General features: G+C 39.8%; 2 protein-coding genes across 2 annotated transcripts; both read right to left on the minus strand.

The window, feature by feature from the left end:
- Window positions 1-1,800: 1,800 nt before the first annotated feature.
- LOC116245999 (NAC domain-containing protein JA2L-like) lies at window positions 1,801-3,720 on the minus strand. Its single transcript, XM_031617664.2, has 3 exons — window positions 3,214-3,720; window positions 2,795-3,078; window positions 1,801-2,414 (listed from the first exon to the last, which is right to left on the minus strand). The coding sequence occupies exons 1-3, from the start codon at window positions 3,386-3,388 to the stop codon at window positions 2,031-2,033; spliced, it is 843 nt and encodes a 280-aa protein (XP_031473524.1). The 5' UTR covers window positions 3,389-3,720; the 3' UTR covers window positions 1,801-2,030.
- Window positions 3,721-16,246: 12,526 nt separating this feature from the next.
- Window positions 16,247-17,812, minus strand: LOC116267488 (NAC domain-containing protein 67-like). Its single transcript, XM_031649259.2, has 3 exons — window positions 17,474-17,812; window positions 17,097-17,377; window positions 16,247-16,723 (listed from the first exon to the last, which is right to left on the minus strand). The coding sequence occupies exons 1-3, from the start codon at window positions 17,646-17,648 to the stop codon at window positions 16,292-16,294; spliced, it is 888 nt and encodes a 295-aa protein (XP_031505119.2). The 5' UTR covers window positions 17,649-17,812; the 3' UTR covers window positions 16,247-16,291.
- Between the last annotated feature and the right edge of the window lie 460 nt (window positions 17,813-18,272).

Below are 18,272 nucleotides of genomic sequence, written 5' to 3' on the forward strand. Positions count from 1 at the left end.
AACCTTGATCCGATTATCATGCCATCATGTGCGGGAATGATCTATACTTACCAATTTTCTTCCAATTCCTTAATTTTTGAAGTCATACTGAACCTACTTTCCAATCACACCTTAAAAACATGTAGTTATTTGAGAAGTAGTCACACGTACGTGCGCTTGAAGGATGTATCTATCTAATTAAATCCAAGAATACAACTGTTAGCATAGTTGGTCGTATTGGCAAGTTAACGAAAGTCCTGTTAGTTTGATTATTGTAGGCGCTATTCATCTAGACTGCAACTAGTGTATGTGGAACACTATAGTTGAGGAATATCCTGCTTTCTATCTATGCCTGGCAGCCATGGACCCCAAAAGCATGGAAAAAGAGGAGAAGCTTCAACTACTTGGAGGTATCCCTTCCTCCCTCCCTCTCCTAATCTACATAAATCTACGACCCAATATAAATGATCATATAGACCTAATATTCTTCTTTTTGCCAGGTGGTAGGTCTTTTTCCCTCAACCATCAATTTCCTGAATATCTATAATAGCCAAGGTATTTTTTTATAGGGATACTACCTAAAAATTTTCTATTATATAACACTCTTAGAAAAGAGAATTATTGATGGTGAGAATGCTCAGCCAGAAAATGATAGGATTGAAGCTTGATGAGGAGTCTTCTACTTGTTATTCCATTTGAAATTGTAACATGGGCTACTTTGAATAATCTTTAGCACAAAACTTTCCCTTGGAAACAACAAAGTTCATCACGGAAAATTTTTCATATTATGTACAAGAATTCCCAAGATTACTAATTCACATGGGACCCCACCGTCCAATGCCGCGTGAAATTCTTGCCTACTTCCTACGAAAGTAATAGCTGTGAGAGTGCAAACGCTGGTGGAGGCTCAAGAACATCGCTCTAGTGCATGACGACAACATTGTTTTACGTAATCAAGCCTGTCTCTTTTGTTCTTTATGAAGCATACTCTGCAGTGGAATTTGGATTTTATAAAGCCAACAATACATAATAAGCCTTCTCAATGCCACTTCATTTTCATCCGAAAACTAAAATATTGGAAAATAATAGGGAAAAGCAGTGTTGACCGGCTAACGTCAGCACAGAAAACCTCTCCTCCCCTCAAACCCTCGTCTTGAAGTTTAATTTTGCTCCTCATCAGCTGGTTTTCGACCTTGTTATCGAGGTTAGGGAATCCCATCTAAAGAAACTGACTAGTGACCATCGAATCGAGGAAAAAAACGGTCACAAATTTGCCATGTAAGTACCAGTGAACATCGGGAAACTGCGCAGGCAACATTCCTTGTTCACTGATGCGTGCGTGGAAGTAAGCGCGTTGGTGGACAAGCTGGGTCCATAAAACTTTTATTTAGGTTTTCTCCCTTCTTTCACTGAACTTTTTCTCGCATCTGTGGAGAGTGGAATTTTTGTTGTAATCCTTATGCAGTATGCACCATTAACAATAGACAGAAATTTACACCAGAAAGAATCACCTGTAAAATGGGTTTCGAATCGAAGGCGGATCCTTCCACTGAAGGTTATTCGATGGTTGGTCATGGGGGGCGCGAAGAATAACATTGTGAATTGGTTCGATGGCAGGAAGTCACAGAGCAGCTGCCTGAGGGGAACACTGAAGTTCATCCTTGATATTGAGGTCAAGATCAGATTGTTTCCGTAAGTGTTCGTGAATTTATGAATGTATAATAATCTCGTTGCGCATACTTTGTCAACTGATGCGAATGAATCTTATGCTTAGTACCACAGTTAAAACTGAAAACATGATGATGCGAAACGCGACTTGAATTAGGTCTGAACAGTGTACTTGAGCGTTATCAATTCACATGTGGGGATCATGCTATATTAGCAAATCCAAACAATTTAATGCTGGGATGTACTTCCTTGGCCTAACAGAGAAGTTAATTGAAATTATAGTAGGAAACCAGCCGTAAAAAAAAAAAAAAAAAATGCATTTCGGGGTAAAGAACTGTTTTTATTGGCCTTAAACATAGTTGCCAATGAACTCAATTAAACAATCACGAGTATGGTTGCTGGTGGTGGTGCTGAAAGTACAAGGCGTCTGTCAGTTGCGTGGAAAAGCTTGCGCCTGTTTTCTCATCGATACTAATACAATTGTCCGCCATGTAGGTCGGCAGCTCCATGAAAAAATCGTCTGTACTCAAGGTGAAACCCGAGCTGTATGTTTGTTGCTGTTGTTGGTAAAAAGCGTTCATTTCCGGCACCACCATCCATTGGTTCACGTTGGACTCCAAGCGTTGGTCGCCGATGGCAGAAAGTGATGCAAAGGTCTCCTCATCCGGAGGGGAATTGGCGACTTCATGGTGCTGTTTCGACCTTTGGATTCCCATCTGCTGGCTGGTCCGCTTCTTGTAAATTCGGCACACAACCCAATCATCCAGCTACAGCAACCGCAAACGTATTCACCAGTCAGTGATAATTATAGCGTCCTAATTAAGCTTGATCACAGATGAAATAAACAAGTTCTTTTTCAACAAATTGGTTCGATTCTAAGTATGGTTTTATTAAATCTTACAAAATAAACATATATGTATACTTTATTAAAAGTTGAAATTGCTCATTTGTCAAATTTATTATTTGGGGAAACCACACTTCAATCGAGCCAGCCTGAGAGTTCTTAAACTTTACGGCGATGTGCATAATTTAGACATTTCGTAAAACAACCCATTAGGAAAAGATTGGTGTTCGTGGTGCGGCACATACAATGCCAAGTTATAACTTGAATCTTGAGTGAAAGAAGTCCAGAAGGGTGGTCACTTACGCAAGGGGTTGATTTCTTTCGTGGGAGGTAGCCATTTTGTTCTACAAGGAGCTGGTATTCATGCATGATCCAGTTGGTCTTGCTCCCGTTTGGAGGCTTTCCTACATAGAAAACGAGCGCCTTCTTGGTGCCCACTTTGCGGCCGTCGACCACGATGATCTTGTCGGTGCCGGTAGCCTTCCAGAAGCCGGATCCGGCGCCCCTGTTAAGCCTCAACCCGTTGGGGAATTTCCGATCCCTCCGGCTGAAAAAATACCACTCCTTGTCGCCGAAAAGCGCCTTACCTGCAACACCCAAACCAAACCATTTCATAAGAAATCAAAGCCAGTGGTTGCAGGGACGGAGAGGCAATAGAGAAGAAGAGGAAGGCTGGAGAAGCGGGGGAGGAAGGAAATGGGTGGTGGGTGTGAGGGACGAACCGGGCAGGTCCCATGGGTCGTGCCTATAGAGGTCGACCTCTGCAATGACGTTGGAGGAGAAGGTGGCAGCGGAGGTCTTGGGGAGGAGGTATTGGACTAGCAGCTCCTCATCTGTGGGGTGAAACCTGAACCCTGGTGGCAGGTGTATCTCATCCCCTCTTCCTTCCATCCTCATACAACGCAAAGAGATCGAGAGTTAGAGAGAATAAGGTAGATGGAGAAAGATGGTGTCGGAGCTGTTGGTTGAGAGATTGAGAGAGAGGGGGTTTGGGGCTTGCCCTCCGAGGGAGCTCGATCGATTCTTCCTTTTGTAGATGAACAAGGTGAGGGAGACAGATTGAGAGAGACTTGGGTGTCTGGCAGAAAGCGCGTGCATCTGGACGATCAAGCGTCTGAGCTCTTTTTGGGCATCTATGGAAACGTATTGCATCCTACTCCATCGCCCCAACTGCGCAAACATCAACCCTGAAACACACAAATCGGATTTATTTACTTACAATTACTATAAACATACATATCGGGTGCGAACTTTTGTGTAGTTTCCAAATTGCGTTTTCTGAAATTTTCAATTAAGGAATACGCTTTCCATGAAGACTATCACATACAGTTTTATGGGAAGGCGTAATTTTTATTAAAAAAATAAAAATGGTATCTTTTTTAAATTTATAAGCATAAAAATAAGTTCCGGATACATACGCAAATCAGGCTCAAGTGTCGAAGCGGGCATACATACTGCCATCCTTCAGTAGGTCCCACACCGTCGCGCTGACCTCATTAGTCTTAGACGAGTGACCAGCGAGGGATGCCACCGTGCGGCTGACCTCATCGCGTTCTTTTGTTGCACGTTGGGTCAGACTTTCTACCTTTAAGAGAGGCGTGCATTACTGGTTAAGCTGCTATATATGTATATATATATATATATATATATATATCGACGACGTTTGTGTAGTTTGATGGTTGTTTTTTTATTGTGTCGATAAAAATCATTGTAAAAAAATGTCTCCTTCCTACAAATCATAGGCAAGCAACTGGACATGGCAAATATTCCTTTTGTAATAGTTTTTAACAACAAAAAATTTTAAAAACCATCCAATCGTATATGTGGCGGCTTATTACAAGAATCAATATATACATCGAAACTCATTTTTGTTCTTTATTTTGTGATATGCCGGCTATGGAAAATTGATGTATCCCAAACCATGCCGTTTAAAATTTCTTCAATGTTTTAGGGTGGTGAAGTGTAGTACCTAACTTGAAAGATGCACAAATCAAGCACGCGAGGCCTGCATCAGCCTCAACAAGTGAGGAGACATGTCCCTGAATGAGCCAAAATTACAGACCATAAGTTCTTAATGTAGACAAAACATGTGTAGAAATTCAGAGCTTCTACGAAACTCCAGCCATGCGAATTCACATTTTATGTCTGCTCGGTCCATGATTAATGACATGGCGCAGTCCGAATGGTACGTAGCCCATTGCATGCATCGAGAATGATTGGCTGCGGTCTTACATATATATATATATATATATATATATATATATATATATATATATATATATATATATATATATATATATATATATATATATATATAAAGGCATTCCCATTTCCCTTTTCTCTAAGGTCGTGGACTAGATGGGAACCTGGGTAAGATAGATATAGGTACCACCATTTAGAGTCTCAACGAATGGCGTACACGCAAGTCAAACAGATGACACAGTCTTCTACTCACCCGCTGCAGGCCAATTATGCTGAGCCGTTTCAGGCGGTGGAAATCCGTTTTTAAAACAATCATCCACAAAAAAATTAAAATTTCATAAGTTCGAAAGATATATCAGACATATATATAATTAATCTTCTTTGGTATGGCAAGTAATTAATGAGGACCTAAACTTTTTTTGTCTTGTTTGTCTGCGACATGGGACATGATATATGGTCATCAATTTCTCGTACATTCTGATGGGACAACCACTTGGAAAATGCGATGCATACGTGTAGAAATAAGTTGCATGCCCCCAGAAATTTCTTCTTTTTCTGATAAGTAAATTTGCCATGGTCCCGGGCGGTGCTAGTGCTACCGGTGTGAATTGACCTAGACCGACTGGTTTCGATCAAATTGAAGCATGGAAGTTCGTGTATCAGCATATCATTTAATGGAGACAACTGAAACGTCTCATTCAACTTTAATCGATTCTTTGTAATTACTTTTGTGGTCTTTGGAGGGAGTTCTCTTTCTTCCTGTAAATTCGGCATAAAACCCAATTATCCATGTGCACACGAGAGACAGTAAAAAAAGCGCAGGTTTAGGGCTTGCCCTATTTCAATGAAAGGGGATGCTTCCGCAATATTCATGATGATAAAACCTGGCATCCTTCTTAGTTTGCATTGATTTGCAGTCAATGTGTTTCACTTCCACTGTATTGAGCCATAATCTCTCTCTCTCTCTCTCTCTTTGTGGCCTAGAGAAAAAAATGGGCAGCATCACCACTTACTCCAGTCGTTTCCTTCCTGTGGGGGAAGCTGCCATTTTCACCGTCTCTACTAACGTAGAAGACCAGCGACTTCTTTACGCCAACTTTCCGGCCATCCAATATACATATATACTCACCATGATGCTGTTTGCCGTTACCAAATCATTGTATCGTTAATTTACGCAAAAATGGATTTCAAATCAGGCGTAAAACTATCCTTTTGGTGGAAGTTAACTTTTTTTATGTTAATGAATTCTACAGTCCTAACCTTGTTGTTTTTACCTCAGCAGAAGGAGAAAAGGAAAAGAAGAGACGAATTCGAATAAAGAACTGAAATGGAAAAGAAGAACTGGGGAAATGCCTAATTAAGAACTGTATTACCTAACATGCTCTTTAATTTCTTCTATCAACTATAAAATCAAAGAACAAGACTCTACTTATTAAAAAATAAGTACCAGTCTTACTGAGGAGTGAACATTTTAAGTATTAACAATGCTGGATATAATTGGCAACTTGGAGTCGCAAATTAATCCTTTTCCTGTAACATGATCTCCATCATTTGCATTGATATTATTGGATGAGAGCAAGCCACACAAGTACCAAGCGGTTGGGTCTCCTTGCTGGTAGATCAAATTTTATGACGCAAGATAATTAATTAAGGTCATTAATCGCAAACTCTTTAGGTTTGATACATATATCAGGTTTTTCAATCTCATTTTCCAAACATGAGATGGTAGTTAGTTTCAGACACTCCGCGTGTACAATGGCTATGGTGTCGACTTCATCAAGCCGGGGAATTAAGTGCTGCCATTTATTCTTATCCCGAATAAGCGTGATAAAAACATTATCCCCTTATTCACAAACGTGGACTATATGTTGGAATTAGGCGTTTATCTGACCTGGAACCCACCCTTTGCATTTTACAACTAAAAAAAAAAAAAGACTTATGCATTAAATCACCAATATTATATTTAAGCATGAAAACATGGGTTACCTGTTTTAAGGGTCATTGAAGAAAATTTTGTATACCACATGATGGAAGCAGCAAATCATATACGGGGACGCGTATAATCACTAAGTCCGCTCCAAGTTTTCAACTTTGGCTGCTAATTATATTGATTGGCTATGATTTAATTAGTGCAAGTGAAGTCCTAATTGACGATTTTCTAGAAATGTTGTTTCATTTAAAATTTAAAATTGTCTTTTTACTTTTGGGATTCCCATCAATGTACATCATGAGCATGTGGTGGAGCCAGAAGTACTTATCATCAGGTGTGGACAAAAAGTACTTGGAAGGAAACAAAGGTACAATTAATACATGTAGCAGCCATGGTCGGTTCAAAATGAAAACCAAAACAAAAGATATACAAAATGCCAATTTTCAAAAATTGCGAAGACCAAATTAAATGACTAGAAACGGGCCTCTTTCAGAAACTTAAAGAAAGGCATCAACAAGCGACAATGGAATGCACGGACTTTAACCCGGGGCCCAGTGAGGAAGGAGAAGCAAATACTCCACTGGTTTTCTTTTTTCAACACAACACACTTTAGGTTGCGTTTGATTGCTTTAAATCTTACATTTAGAGCTGCTTTTAAAACTTCCGATTTAAAATCTAAGGTTTTAAGATCATAGCATTTAAAAGCCTATGTTTTATACACTTCCTTAGCCTTTTCTCTATCCTCTCCTATCTACCTTCACGTGTGGGTCTGAAATCCAGTTATATTTGAGGTATCTATGGATTTCAGCATTCTCACAAATCTGAAATCTGCAGTTCTTAAATCTACAGTTCGATAAACCTCCGATATGCAGCAAATTTGACCTAGGATCTGAGATCCAAGGTTGTCAAATGCAACCTTAGGGTTCATAGCCTTTTACATGGTTTGATGCTGAAAAGAATCGAATCAGGAACGAACCTTTTACTAGCCACTATATATTGTGGTCCTGAATATGCTAAATTGGAGGAACAATTGAGATAGTGCCCTCACCTGGCCTGCAACCCTCGTCCAGAGTACAATAATATCTTCTTTCCATAGCTATATATATATATATATATATATATATATATATATATATATATATATATATTTGTTTTTGTTTTTATGATGATTCTTTGTAGGTCTACTACCTACAAATTTCTGTTATATAGCCCTCTTAGAAAAGAGAACTATTGAAGGTGAGAAAGCTCACAAAGAAAATGATAGGGTTAAAGCTGGATTTAGGAGTCTTGTTATACTAGTTAGAATTGTATAATGGGCCACTTTGAATAAGCGGTAGCAAAAAACTTTCCCTTGGAAACAATGCCACCGCGTGAAAGTCTTACCTATTTCATACGAAAGTAAGTTATAGCTGCTATACAGGTGCAAGTTTTTTCAAAGAGTCTGAGCTCACGAGATTGAACAACCCTTTATTTCTTCTATTTTCTCCACCCACCTCACCAAATGGAATCTTTATTTCGATGTGAAAGTGGAAACTAATTAAAATTCATGTTAGCAGAGAGAGTGAAAACGCTGGTACAGGTTCAGTTCTTGTGTTCAAGAACATCTCTCAAGCGCATTATTGATGGAATATACGCAGCGGAATGCAGTCTCTGTTAGGCTCTGGTATGTTCAGCAGGCCCTCCGCTTCAAAATCTTAGATGCAAGAACAGTACCTGTAAAACCAATAGAGGAAAAGGAAGAAGTTGAAGAGAAAAAAGATTGACTGGGTTTGCTTCTAAGAGGCGCATGTTGATTACCCAAACGTCAACCATTAGATGAATAGATGCTGGGATTTATAGGCCGCCTCTCAGGATTTCCTCAATCCCAGCTAAGGTTATGGTATGGAGATTTATGGTAAGAATTAAAACAGCAATCATTAATATTGTGATTTATTTCCTGTTTTAATTTCGTAATTACAGAATCTTCTTTGCAGTTACAAAGAAAAGGATAGAACTCAGGGACACTACCCAACATCTCTCACTTGGCCATGAGACGGTCTCATGGCCAAGTGGGAGATGTTGGCACACAACATGATATATATTGATGGGACTCGTTGTCGCCAAAAAAAAAAAAAAAAGCTTTACCTGCATCACCCAAATCACCACATTTATAAAGACATCAGAACCAGTAAGGAAAAGGCAGTAGAGAAGAAAATGGGTGGTGGCTGTGAGGGGACGGACCAGGCAGGTCCCATGGGTCGTGTCTGTAGAGGTGGACGTCTGCAATGACGTTGGAGGAGAAGGTGAGACCGGAGGTCTTGGGGAGGAGGTATTGGACCAGAAGCTCCTCATCGGTGGGGTGAAACCTGAACCCTGGTGGCAGGTACATCTCATTCCCTGTTCCTTCCATCCTCATGCAACAGAAACGGATAGAGAGTTTGAGAGAAGAAGATAGGTAGAGAAAGACAGTATTGAAGCTGCTGCTAGACACAGGAAGAGAAAGACAGTATAGAAGCTGCTGCTAGACAGAGGAAGAGAAAGACAGGGATCAGGGCTCGTCCTCTCAAGGAGGCCCAACGATTCCAATTCATTTTATAGATTAAGAAAAAGAGTAAGAGAGGGATTTGGGAACGAGTTGAACTATGACGTAATTGCAAACATCAACCCTCGAATGGAAGCTATTTACTTGCTTCAACTCTTTTGTGTATATGCAGATATATTTGGTACAAACCTTTATTTAGTTTCCAAATTGCCTTTTTAGGTTATAAAATTCACAGACCAATTTTTGTGATCCTTGTCGATTCAAAGATGCACTTTTCAAAAAACAAAAATTTTATTAAGAAAAATAAAAAATGGTCTTCTTTTTAATATATATATATATATATATATATATATATATATATATATATACCGAAGTTGCATGCGCTTGCCTACATGCGACTCCGCCGCTGACCAAAGATGATTTTGACATGAACTTAGAACAGATTTAATTCAATCCACCAGCATCCTCAGTTTCTTGATCATGCTAAAGTTTGGAATTATTTGATGCCGGCGAGGTAGAGGGATTCTTATCAATTTATGCTTGTGGTGGGCCTTACTCTGTCGGGCTCCATTCACTATGCAATTGAACAACCTGAAAGTTGCTGTTGAGACCTAAATGCATGTAGATTTTTAAATTTTCTTCGCATCTGAGAACTTAAGCGATTATAATCACTGAAGATCCAAAGGTTCAATTTAGCATCCCATTTCTTGGGATCCAAAGATTTAAACCGACATATTGTAAATTTTAATATATACTTTACTTTTTCATAACTTTAGGAGGAGCATTGCCCTTTCTGGCCCCTTCTTGCCTCCACACACACACACACACACTCTCGCTCTCTGTAATGAACTGATGTCATCAAAGCATCTTTATGGTTTGTGAGAAATGATTTTTTCAAGTTTTTAAAAATCCGGCATGTGTGTTTAGGTGACACCAAAAAAACTTTGGTTGTGTTTGGATGACACTCCAAATTGGATTTTTGTAGGCAAAACAATTTATTGTGTTTAGGTGACACGAAAAAAACTTTGGTTGTGTTTGTGAGAAATGATATATTTTGCATCAGACCATACACAAACCTATGCAAAAATGTCGGCCATCTGCGGAAAACCTATGTAATGCTGATATGCTCTTACTTTGCCAATTTTCAGGGCTAGTGGGAACCGCCTTATACTGCACCAACTAGTCCAACCCAGTTCTAGCCCAGATATTTATATGAAACTATGTTGTTAGGTAAAAGTCATGGTCTTCTTGATTCGCTACCTTTCCTTTATCATTATCAGCTTTGCAATATAATTTTTTTTACCAATTACAGATGGACCTCGAGTAGTGTTTTCAACCCAAAAAGGGCAAAGCGTAGTTGGTTGGGTTAACTGCAATAAGACATATCTTTCATTTAATTCTTATTGGTGTTATGTCTCAAAAGGTATAATGGCTTTAGAAGCGGAGAGAATGGGGCAGCATAAGCATTCCGGCCGAAAACTAATTTTTCAGATGGTCGGTCGTTAACCTTTCCTTCATCTAGAAAACTAATTACGTATTTGAGGTGAGTTGGAGTCAAAATCAAGCCCGTCAACATTGACAGCTGATAATCAAGCAATGGCACCATTTACCAGCCCCAATCCCATTTTGGTCGTGGTTTCGTGTCTGGTTGAGACTGTTAGGAACAAAACAACAATAAACTCTCCTCTCGCACTCTCAAGAGAGGGTTAGAAGCAATAAGGAAGAAGACAACGATTTACGTGGTTCAGAGCAATAATCTTCTACGTCCACGATCGCACAGATCTCTTGTATTCTCTCTCTTAGATGAACACACAGAACAGACTCTCACAAGCGGCGGCCATCCTCAAAACATAAGGATTATGGCAAACCCGTATTTGTACAAAATGACATATATGCCCTTACATATGGAAAGTATGGATCAAGTTCCATACACCAAGAAATACCAGTCCATGAATGAGCCAAAGTTATGAAGCAAATCGTTTTAAAACAGACAAATTTTGTCTTGAAATTCGGAGCTTCTATGAAACTCCATGTGAATTCACATATTATGTCTGCTCCCCCCATTATTAATGTCTCATATTATGTCTGGTCCCCCCATTATCAATGTCCATTATTAATGTCTGGTCCCCCCGTTATCAATGTCTTGAGACATAAGTAGCAATCAATTAGGTCATGGGTCAAGTACATCTCTGTGATCCCTTACACTTCAAAACTCCTTCCGGTTGCACAACACTACGTGTTGCGTTTTTGAAGTAATAGCTTCAAAATTATATTGATGGCTCTCCGGAGAACAATAACAAACTATTCCACATATCAGAATCATAAATCACAATATTACGGGGTTTCAACAGTATTCCCTAATTATATCCGGGTAAATACATTGAACAGTTTGCTACCATGCCAAAACTTTGCACATACGTTCACTATATGTTGGAATCAGGCGTTTATCTGACCTGGAACCAACCGTTTGCATTTCACAACTGAAAAGAAAAAATAGGTATATACATTAAATCACCAATATTATATTTAAATATGAAAACATGGGTTACCTGTTTTAAGGTTCATTGACGAAAATTTTATATCCTACATGATGGGAGAAGCCAAATCATATACAGGGACGCGTCGCGTATAATCACTTGATCGGCTCCAAGTTTTCGACTTTGGCTGCTAATTATATTGATTGGCTATGTGGTCGAACTATATATCCCACGTTTTATTAGTGCAAGTGAAGTCCTAATTGACTATTTTGTAGAAATGTTTTTTCATTTACAATTCCAAACTGTCCTTTTCTTTTGGGAGTCCCATCAATGTATATCATGAGCATGTGGTGGAGCCACTTATAGGGTGGACAATGGAATGCACGGACTCTAACCCCGGGCCCATGAGGAAGGAGAAGCCAAGTCTCCACTGGTTTTCTGTTTTTTTTTCAACACACTTTAGGTTGCCTTTGATTGCAAATCTTACATTTAGAGCTGCTTTTAAAACTTTGGATTTAAGATCTAAGGATTTAAAAGCCCATGTTTTATGCTCTCCCTTAGCCTTTTTTCTTTCCTCTCCTATCTAACTTCACGTGTGAGTCTGAAATCCCCCACTTCAAGTCAAAACCCCCAACCCCTTCGTATTTGAGATATCTATGGATTTCAGCATTTTCACAAATCTGAAATCTGCAGTTTTTAAATTTACAGTTTGATAAACCTCTGATTTATGCAGCAAATTGGACCTGGATCTGAGATCCAAGGTTGTCAAATGCAACAAGAGAATCGAATTAGGAACTGACCTTCTACTACCCACTAAATATTACTACCGCACAACATGTCGTGAATCTGTTAGATTGGAGGAACAATTAAGAGAGTGTCCTCTCTTCGCCTGCGACCTACAATTAGCCACTATAGGCACATGCCGAAAGACCTTACAAAATGTGCCTCACTTCATGTAAAAAGATATGATAAGGACATTTATTTTTTATGAATTATTAAACCTTTGGACCTTCTTCTCCTACATCTAAACTTGGTTTTATCATGAAAGTAAGGCCGTACGCTGGCCTGATATGCAATTATCTATCATTTTTCATTTACGTTTGTAAGCGAAGATGTCCCTTTTTGCAGAAGCAACCTGTGGAATCACTTGGACTGGCATGACCTTCTGTGGAATCACTTGGACTGGCATGACCTTCCCTGAAACCTGCTTTATATTAATTGTCAAAACAAATATGCGCTAAAGCATGGGTTCTCTCTTTTTCTTTATATATATATTATTATGTATATTGATTAATGTCAATGATTATCCAAAGTCATTCAGCTTACTCGTAAGGGTCATCCAGTCCTTGGTGATGAATGATAAAAAGAAAAACTATGATAAAAAAGCCATAGATACTTTCATCATGTAGTATTAGTTCATGTTTTCTTCTTTTTTATTTTTCTTTCAACTGTTTATCGTAAGATATCAAACAATCCTCTTGAGTGAGCTGGGATCAGAGTCACCATTCTCTGTAAAATAATAATGTCACAAGGCTTGGTAAAAAAAAAGTTTTCTTTTTATCCGTTATTTCTTTCTTTGTCCGTAAAAAAGGTTCCCTTTTTCTGTTAAAAAGGAACATTTATAATCATTAGGCATACTGCACACAAATTTTAATCATTAACGGGGCCTGCTCTTTTTTTTTTTTTTTTTTGACTGGCGCATAAAAACTACCCGTTCTTTCCGGCGAGAGATGGTAAAGAAGTTTTGTTGGGATAATAAGAATTCTCTTTGGGCTCCTTTGATGGTTGGAAATATAAAAAAGAAAAAAAAATCAGAAATAAATTTACGGTGAATGAAAAATAAAATTTCATATTTGGAAAACCCATATTTCGAAAACCACCTTGTCTTTGTTAACTTGGAAATATTTTTTTTTAAAAAAAATCTTCATGGAAATGTTAACTTGGAAATATTTAAAAAAAAAAAAATTCTTCATGGAAATGGTGAGGAAGAAGGGAAGAAAAGAGGAGGAAGAAGGGAGCTTGGGAGGAAGAATGAAAGGGAAGGGAGGACGAGGAAGAAGGGATGGGAAGGAAAGGGAGGGAGGAGGAAGAATGAGGAAGAAGGGAAGGGAATGATGGAAGAAGAAGGAAGAAGGGAGGGGAAGGGAAGGGAGAGAGGAGGAGGAAGGGAAGGAGCGACGTGGGAGGAGGAAAAAATGCCCACGGTAAGCCCTTATTCTTCCTCTTCCTTCCTTCTCTTCTTCTTCCTCCCTCCATTCTTCGTCCACCCTCTTTCCCTTCTTCCTCCTCCTCCCTCCATTCTTAGTCCATCCTCTTTCCCTTCTTCCTCCTCGTCCCTTCCCATCCTCCTCCCTCTTTCCCCTTCCCTTCCTCCTTTTTCCGCCTCCCTTCTTCTTCCTCTTTCTTCTTCAGCCTCCTTTTCCTTCCTCCCTTTTCTGCCCCCCTTCTTCCTCCTCGTCCCTTCCCATCCTCCTCCCTCTTTCCCCTTCCCTTCCTCCTTTTTCCGCCTCCCTTCTTCATCCTCTTTCTTCTTCCGCCTCCTTTTCCTTCCTCCCTTTTCTGCCCCCCTTCTTCCTCTGTCCTCTTTCCCTTCTTCCTCCTCCCTTCTTCCCTTTTTAATCCCTCGCTCCCTTCTTCCTCCTCCTTCCTTCCCTTCTTCCTTCTTCCGTGCTTCCTTTTTCTTCCTCCTCCTTCCTTCCCTTCTTCCTCCACGTCTCTTCCTCAGGTAAAAAAAATTGCCCCTCTAGCTTAAAAAATATTTTCCCACCCCTCACTCCTCTGGCTGGAAAAATATTTCTCCACCTATTTTTTTACATTTTCACTTTTAACAGTAAAAAAAAACCTGTGCTTGATGGAGAAGAAAAAATTTTAAAAATTTGAATTTTATCTCCTCCGTTACCGTTCTTTTTTACGCCATCAAACGGCCATTAAGGTTAAGCATTGACCGTAAAACCAAAGTTAAAATAGACCACAGGAACAACGCCAAAGAAAGCACGAGTTTAGTGACTCAGTCTGTGTGGTCTGGGTCCTTCTAAAGGGAGTGGAATTTGCCAGGTATACAGTAGAAGGTAATCCTGCCCACATTAGAGTGTTTGCAGGTACTAAAAAGATACTAATAAACTTGGGAATTCTTTTTGCTTTTATTCCAAACAAGATGAATAAGCGGTAGCAAAAAACTTTCCCTTGAAAACAGCAAAGTTCATCACAGAAAAAACTTTCAGAATATTGCCGCCGTCCAATGCCACCGCGTGAAAGTCTTACCTATTTCATACGAAAGTTATCGCAGCTATGCACGTGCAAGTTTTTTTTACGAGTCTGGGCTCACGAGATCGAACGGCCTTCTATTTCTTCTATTTTCTCGACCCACCTCTCTAAATGCAATCTGTATTTCGATGTGAAAGTGGAAACTAATTAAAATTCATGTCAGCCGAGAGAGTGAAAACGCTTGTACAGGTTCAGTTCTTGTGTTCATGAACATCTCTCAAGCGCATTATCACAACGTTGTTTTACATAATCAAGCTCGTCTCTTTTGTACTTTATGAACCATAAACTGCAGGGGAACTTGAATTTTGTTTCACATCAAACCAATCATACATCACCTTCTGAATGCCTCTTAAGGGGAATGCAGTGGCTACGGCCGTCATGTTGACCGGCTAACTTCAGCACAAAAGAACCTCGCCTCCCCTCAAACCCCCGTTTGGAAGTTGAATTGTGCTTATCATCAGTTAGTTTCGACTTTTTTTTTTTAAAAAAAAATGAGTTAAAGTAAACAAATCGAGGTTAGGAATCCATCTACAAGAAACTGACAAGGATCATGGAATCGAGGGAAAAGAAAAAACGTTCACAAATTTGCCATGTTTGTATCAGTGAACAACAAGAAACTGCACAGACAACATACCTTGTTTTTTTATCAGTGAACAGCAGGAAACTAAACAGACAACATACCTTGTTCGCTGATGCATGGGAAGATAACCACGGTGATAGTGTTAATGTTAGATAGGTGAAGATAACCTTGCTGATACAGGAGAAAAATGCATCAGAGTACTTTGTTGTCTGCAGTTTGTCTCTGGTAGGGGCCACCCCGGCCCGAGTTATTTAATAATCCTAAAAGAAATGAACATGAATATTTCCCCCAGAAATTATTAGGAAATTGACAATCGACCATCATTTTCTTTAAGTTCGATCACAAACGAGAGGCTATTAGATTCTAAAGGTTAGTAGATGGTCGGTGATGATGAGCGCGAACAATTAGATCTTGAATTGGTCCTATCTCAGGAAGTCATAGAGCAGTAGCTGCCTGAGGGGTACACTGAAGTTCATCCTTGATATTGAGGTCAAGTTTCGGTTGTCCTCATAAGCGTCCATGAATTTATGAATGTAATGTGATCCCGTTGAGCATACTTTGTCAACTGAAAGGCTAATTATTATCTTAAATCTTATGCTTAGTGCCACAGTTAAAACTGTAAACATGATGCGAAGCGTGACTTAAACTAGGTCTGAAAGTGTACCTGACAGTCATCCATTCACATGCGGGGATCATCTTCTTCCTCGGCCTTACAGAGAAACACAATTGAAATTGTAGTAGGAAACCAGCTGTAAAGGAAAAAAGGAAAATTGCATTTCGAACTAGGAACTTTTTTTATTAGCCTTCAGTTTAGTTGCCAATGAACTCAATTAAACAAGCACGAGTATGGTTCCTGCTGGTGGTTTTGAAAGTAAAAGGAGTATGGTTCCTGCTGGTGGTTTTGAAAGTAAAAGGCGTCTATCAGTGGGGTGGAAAAGTTTCCGCCAGTTTTCTCAGCGATACTAATACAATTACCCGCCATGTAGGTCGGCAGATTCATGAAAAAATCATCTGTAATGATGTTGAAATCTGAGCTGTATGTTAGTTGCTGTTGTTGGTAATCAGCGTTCATTTCCTGCACCGCCGTCCATTGGTTCACGTTGGACTTCGAACTTTGGTCGCCGTCGGCGGAAAGTGATGCAAAGGTCTCCCCATCCGAAGGGGAACTGGCGACTTCATCATGCTGTTTCAACCTTTGCATTCCCTTCTTCTGGCCGGTCTGCTTCTTGTAAATTCGGCACAGAACCCAATCATCAAGCTACAGCGGCAGCAAACGTATTCTCCAGTCAGTGGTAATTATAGCCTCCTAATAAAGCTTGATCATAGATGAAATATACAAAATTTTTTTCAATAAATTGGTTCGATTCTAAGTATGGTTTTCTTAAATCTTACAAAATGAACGTATATATATAAGTTGTAATTGTTCATTTGCAAATTTATTCTATGGGGAAACCACACTTCAGTGGAGCTGAGAGTCATAAAACTAAAATAATGCGGAGATGTGCATAATTTAGACATTTAGTAGAACAACTCATTAGGAAAAGATTGGTGTTTCTGGTGCGGCACATACAATGTCTGGTTACATAACTTGAATCTCAAGTGAAAGAAGTGCAAAAAGGGTGGTCACTTACGCAGCGGGTTGCTTTTTTTTGTGGGAAGCGGCCATTGTCATCTAGGAGCTGGTATTCATGCATGATCCAATTGGTCTTGCTCCCGTTTGGAGGCTTTCCTACATAGAAAACGAGCGCCTTCTTGGTGCCCACTTTGCGGCCGTTGGCCACGATGGTCTTGTCGGTGCCGGTAGCCTTCCAGAAGCCGGATCCGGCGCCCCTGTTGGGCCTCGACCCATTGGGGAACTTCCGGTGCCTCTGGCTGAAAAAATACCACTCGTTGTCGCCAAAAAAAGCTTTACCTGCATCACCCAAATCAGCACATTTATAAAGAAATCAGAACCAGTAAGGAAGAGGCAGTAGAGAAGAAAATGGGTGGTGGCTGTGAGGGGACGGACCAGGCAGGTCCCATGGGTCGTGTCTGTAGAGGTGGACGTCTGCAATGACGTTGGAGGAGAAGGTGAGACCGGAGGTCTTGGGGAGGAGGTATTGGACCAGAAGCTCCTCATCGGTGGGGTGAAACCTGAACCCTGGTGGCAGGTACATCTCATTCCCTGTTCCTTCCATCCTCATGCAACAGAAACGGATAGAGAGTTTGAGAGAAGAAGATAGGTAGAGAAAGACAGTATTGAAGCTGCTGCTAGACACAGAAAGAGAAAGACAGTATTGAAGCTGCTGCTAGACAGAGGAAGAGAAAGACAGGGATCAGGGCTCGTCCTCTGAAGGAGGCCGAACGATTCCAATTCATTTTATAGATGAAGAAAAAGAGTAACAGAGGGATTTGGGAACGAGTTGAACTATGACGTAATTGCAAACATCAACCCTCGAATGGAAGCTATTTACTTGCTTCGACTCTTTTGTGTATATGCAGATATATTTGGTACAAACCTTTATTTAGTTTCCAAATTGCCTTTTTAGGTTATAAAATTCACAGACCAATTTTTGTGATCCTTGTCGATTCAAAGATGCACTTTTCAAAAAGCAAAAATTTTATTAAGAAAACTAAAAATTGGTCTTCTTTTTAATATATATATATATATATACCGAAGTTGCGTGCACATGCCCACATGCGACTCCGCCGCTGACCAAGGATGATTTTGACATGAACTTACGACAGATTTAATTCGATCCACCAGCTTCTTCAGTTTCTTGATGATGGTAAAGTTTGGAATTATTTGATGCGGGCGAGGTAGAGGG

Source organism: Nymphaea colorata, chromosome 1, assembly GCF_008831285.2.
Source record: "Nymphaea colorata isolate Beijing-Zhang1983 chromosome 1, ASM883128v2, whole genome shotgun sequence".
Lineage (NCBI taxonomy): Eukaryota > Viridiplantae > Streptophyta > Magnoliopsida > Nymphaeales > Nymphaeaceae > Nymphaea > Nymphaea colorata.

Excerpts from the sequence above, each read along its gene's own strand:
- LOC116267488 (XM_031649259.2), bottom strand. The coding sequence starts at position 17,648 with ATGAGGATGGAAGGAACAGGGAATGAGATGTACCTGCCACCAGGGTTC. Across the intron at positions 17,378-17,473 it reads CGACCCATGGGACCTGCCTG|GTAAAGCTTTTTTTGGCGAC; the intron begins GTCCGTCCCCTC and ends TGGGTGATGCAG. Across the intron at positions 16,724-17,096 it reads AAAAAAAAGCAACCCGCTGC|CTTGATGATTGGGTTCTGTG; the intron begins GTAAGTGACCAC and ends CTGCCGCTGTAG.
- LOC116245999 (XM_031617664.2), bottom strand. The coding sequence starts at position 3,388 with ATGAGGATGGAAGGAAGAGGGGATGAGATACACCTGCCACCAGGGTTC. Across the intron at positions 3,079-3,213 it reads CGACCCATGGGACCTGCCCG|GTAAGGCGCTTTTCGGCGAC; the intron begins GTTCGTCCCTCA and ends TGGGTGTTGCAG. Across the intron at positions 2,415-2,794 it reads GAAAGAAATCAACCCCTTGC|CTGGATGATTGGGTTGTGTG; the intron begins GTAAGTGACCAC and ends CGGTTGCTGTAG.